A 3,053-nucleotide genomic window follows, 5' to 3' on the forward strand; every position below is an offset into this window, starting at 1 on the left:
AAAAAAATATGTTTTGATGTTTGATCTTTAATTTATTTAACAGTTTGAGAAGGCTTGAAAGAACCAATAATAAATCAATTCTGCTACCGTTTTTTGATTACTTTGGGAAACTCCCTTTCATTACAATCCAGATATAAATTATTTTGATTAATGGCAAATTAACTCAAATAGTCAAGTCTTTGATTGAGTTAATAATTATATAACAAATTAATTAAAAACTATATTTTATTATTTTGAAAAAATTTTATTTTATTATTTAAAAAACCATTGAAATAGTAAATTATTTTTTAAGTGAGTTACTTTTATTTAATTGAGTCAGAAAGCGCAGAAGTGAGTCATTTTTTGACAAGTGAATTATAAAATCTAAAAGTGAGTCAATAAGTATATTATAAAATTAATAAATATTTCTTTATCTTTTTATTTTATTTTAATTAAAAAAATAATAAGTTATTAAATAAAGTATTTATAATAAATTAAACAAATTTTAAAAATAATTGTGTTGTGATAGACAAAATAACTTTGAAAAATCACGATACTTATTTGATAAACTTTTTTGTTATAATTTAGTTTTATTTTATTTTTGATGTTTACACTTTAATTATAAATTTATTATTAAATAATTATTATTTTATCACATTGATTATTTTTGAAAACAAATGTGTATTTTTGGTAAAATATTTTTTTACCAACAATTAAAAACATCATTTGACATTGTTTCAACCAATTAATCATCTTCTAAAAATATTTAGTTCCTTTGAATTTTAAGTATTTAAAAATCAAACTATCACTTAATAATTATAGATGTCCAAACTTGACAGTTATTATGTCATGATAGTCTCAAAGTATTTCACAACAATAGAAGACCTTGTCAACATTGAATTTGTATGCATAAAGTACAAAGGCAACATGGAAAAGTTTCATTTCAATCCAATTCCATTGAATCACAAAACTATCAAATACTTTACAAACATTGAAACACTTCACTTATAAAATAAAGAAAACGAGAACTTTGGTAATGAATTTTTTGTTAATACTGAACACTCTGGAACATCAGAAGATATCAACAAAAACCAAAACATTGAAATGAAAATCGTTTTTTATCAAATTGTAGTGTGGTTCACTGTTGATTATACAACATTTGACACAAACAGTAATATAAACATCGAATTTAAAAATGTTATCTACACTGATAATGATAAAAATAAATATGGTAATAATTTACCGCCAAATGTGACATCACTTGGTAAATGGTGTTTTTATAACTGTATCGATTTAAGCAATGTATTGATACCATTGAGTGTCACATCACTTGGTGATGAATTTTTTAATGGATGCAATTTGAGTAGTGTGGTTATATCATCAAAAGTTATATCACTTGGTATTGAATGTTTAATTTACTGCGGCAGTCTAGTCAACGTTACAATACCACCAAGTGTGAAATCAATTGGCGATTTGTGTTTTTGTAGTTGTTGTAGGCTAAGCAGTGTGTTAATACCATCAAGTATGAAATCAATTGGTGATTTTTGTTTTAGTGAATGTGATCGTCTTACCAGTGTAGTTATACCACATTTTATAAACGTTATTATTGAAGATAGATGCTTATTTGGGTATGAAACATTGAGCAGTGTAGCAATACTAACAAGTGCAATTATGATCAACAATAAAAAGTTAAACAACGAATGAAAATGTACCGAGTTTGATATACCATCCCGTTTTACATCAATGAGTGACAACTGTTTTTATGGATGTGATACTCTGAACAAAGTGACAATACCATCAAGTATTAAATCAATTGGTAATGATAGTTTCTATGAATGTGGTAGTTTAAGCAGTGTAATAATACCACCAAGTGTTATATCAATTGGTAAAGCCTGTTTTTGTCGATGTTGCTTTTTGAAAAATGTAGTTATACTATCGAGTGTTACATCAATACCAAATTCATGTTTTACTTCTTGTGAACGTCTGAGTAATATAGTAATACCATCAAGTGTAAAATCAATTGGAGATCATTACTTTTGTGGATGTAGCGGTCTTATCAATGTGACAATACCATCAAGTGTGACATCACTTGATAAGTGGTGTTTTGCTAGTTGTACGAATTTGACCAGTGCAGATATACCATCAACCGTGACATCATTTGGTATGAACTGTTTTGATTGTTGTTTCAATCTCAAAACGAGAAAACACAACTGAGTTTGACATCAATGAATGATAAATGTACACCAGACACATTATCATTATTTTCAATTTAAAATAATCAAATCTTAGTTTATTTGTTTATAAAAAATTATAAAAGTAAACTGTTTTTCAAAACTCTGTATTGGGATGCCCCGATTTTTTAGACAAATAATTTCTAAATAATTTTTCCTTTGCTTAACCCTCATTTTTTGTTATAAATATTTACTCGAAAAAAACAAAATAACGAACATGACTTTTTTAAATTTTACTTGACAAATAAATCTTGCACCAAAAAATTGATTGAAAAATACAAAAAACAAACTTGGGATTAAAATTTTGATTACCATAACACAAATTTTGCCAAAAACATAAAACACATCTTTATAATTAAATGTCAGTTTTTAAATAATCACGAAGTTGTGTTTTGGATAAAAAAGAAAAGTATAAATAAGTAAAACCAACATTTAAAAAATTTTTTAGACTTTACAATTGAAAATTTTATTTTTTATTTTTGAATTGTTTATTTTATTTAATACTGTTTTGATCAATAACCTTGATTGTTTAAATGTTTGTTTTATGTTATCGATGGCCATTTTTTAATTGTTGAAATAAACAAAAACTTATTATTTATTAAAGTGTTGTATCATTTGATGCAATAATGTCTTTCATTACATCATTGGTTTATCGTTATATTATCGTTTATCTTGTGTTTGTTAGAAATATGTTGTTTTACTCAAGTTTAGTTACAAAATAAACCACTAACCAAATAACGAACCTGGAAAATCGGGTAAGATTTATGCAATATTTGGGTGATTTCCCGATTTTTTGTTCGATAATTGAAACTGTATTGATTTTTAAGGGTTTTAAACTGTGTA

At 25.4% G+C, this 3,053-nt stretch overlaps 2 protein-coding genes across 2 annotated transcripts; both read left to right on the plus strand.

Moving 5' to 3' along the window:
• Positions 1-1,083: 1,083 nt before the first annotated feature.
• EIN_266050 (hypothetical protein) lies at positions 1,084-1,664 on the plus strand (the record flags this gene model as incomplete). The annotated part of the gene is made up of 2 exons (XM_004185014.1): positions 1,084-1,578; positions 1,626-1,664. The coding sequence occupies 2 exons, from the start codon at positions 1,084-1,086 to the stop codon at positions 1,662-1,664; spliced, it is 534 nt and encodes a 177-aa protein (XP_004185062.1).
• Positions 1,665-1,722: 58 nt separating this feature from the next.
• EIN_266060 (hypothetical protein) lies at positions 1,723-2,193 on the plus strand (the record flags this gene model as incomplete). The annotated part of the gene is made up of 1 exon (XM_004185015.1): positions 1,723-2,193. The coding sequence occupies one exon, from the start codon at positions 1,723-1,725 to the stop codon at positions 2,191-2,193; it is 471 nt and encodes a 156-aa protein (XP_004185063.1).
• Positions 2,194-3,053: the final 860 nt, after the last annotated feature.

The sequence above is a fragment of the Entamoeba invadens genome (assembly GCF_000330505.1).
Source record: "Entamoeba invadens IP1 unplaced genomic scaffold scaff_1105074725681, whole genome shotgun sequence".
Classification (NCBI taxonomy): Eukaryota; Evosea; order Mastigamoebida; family Endamoebidae; genus Entamoeba; species Entamoeba invadens.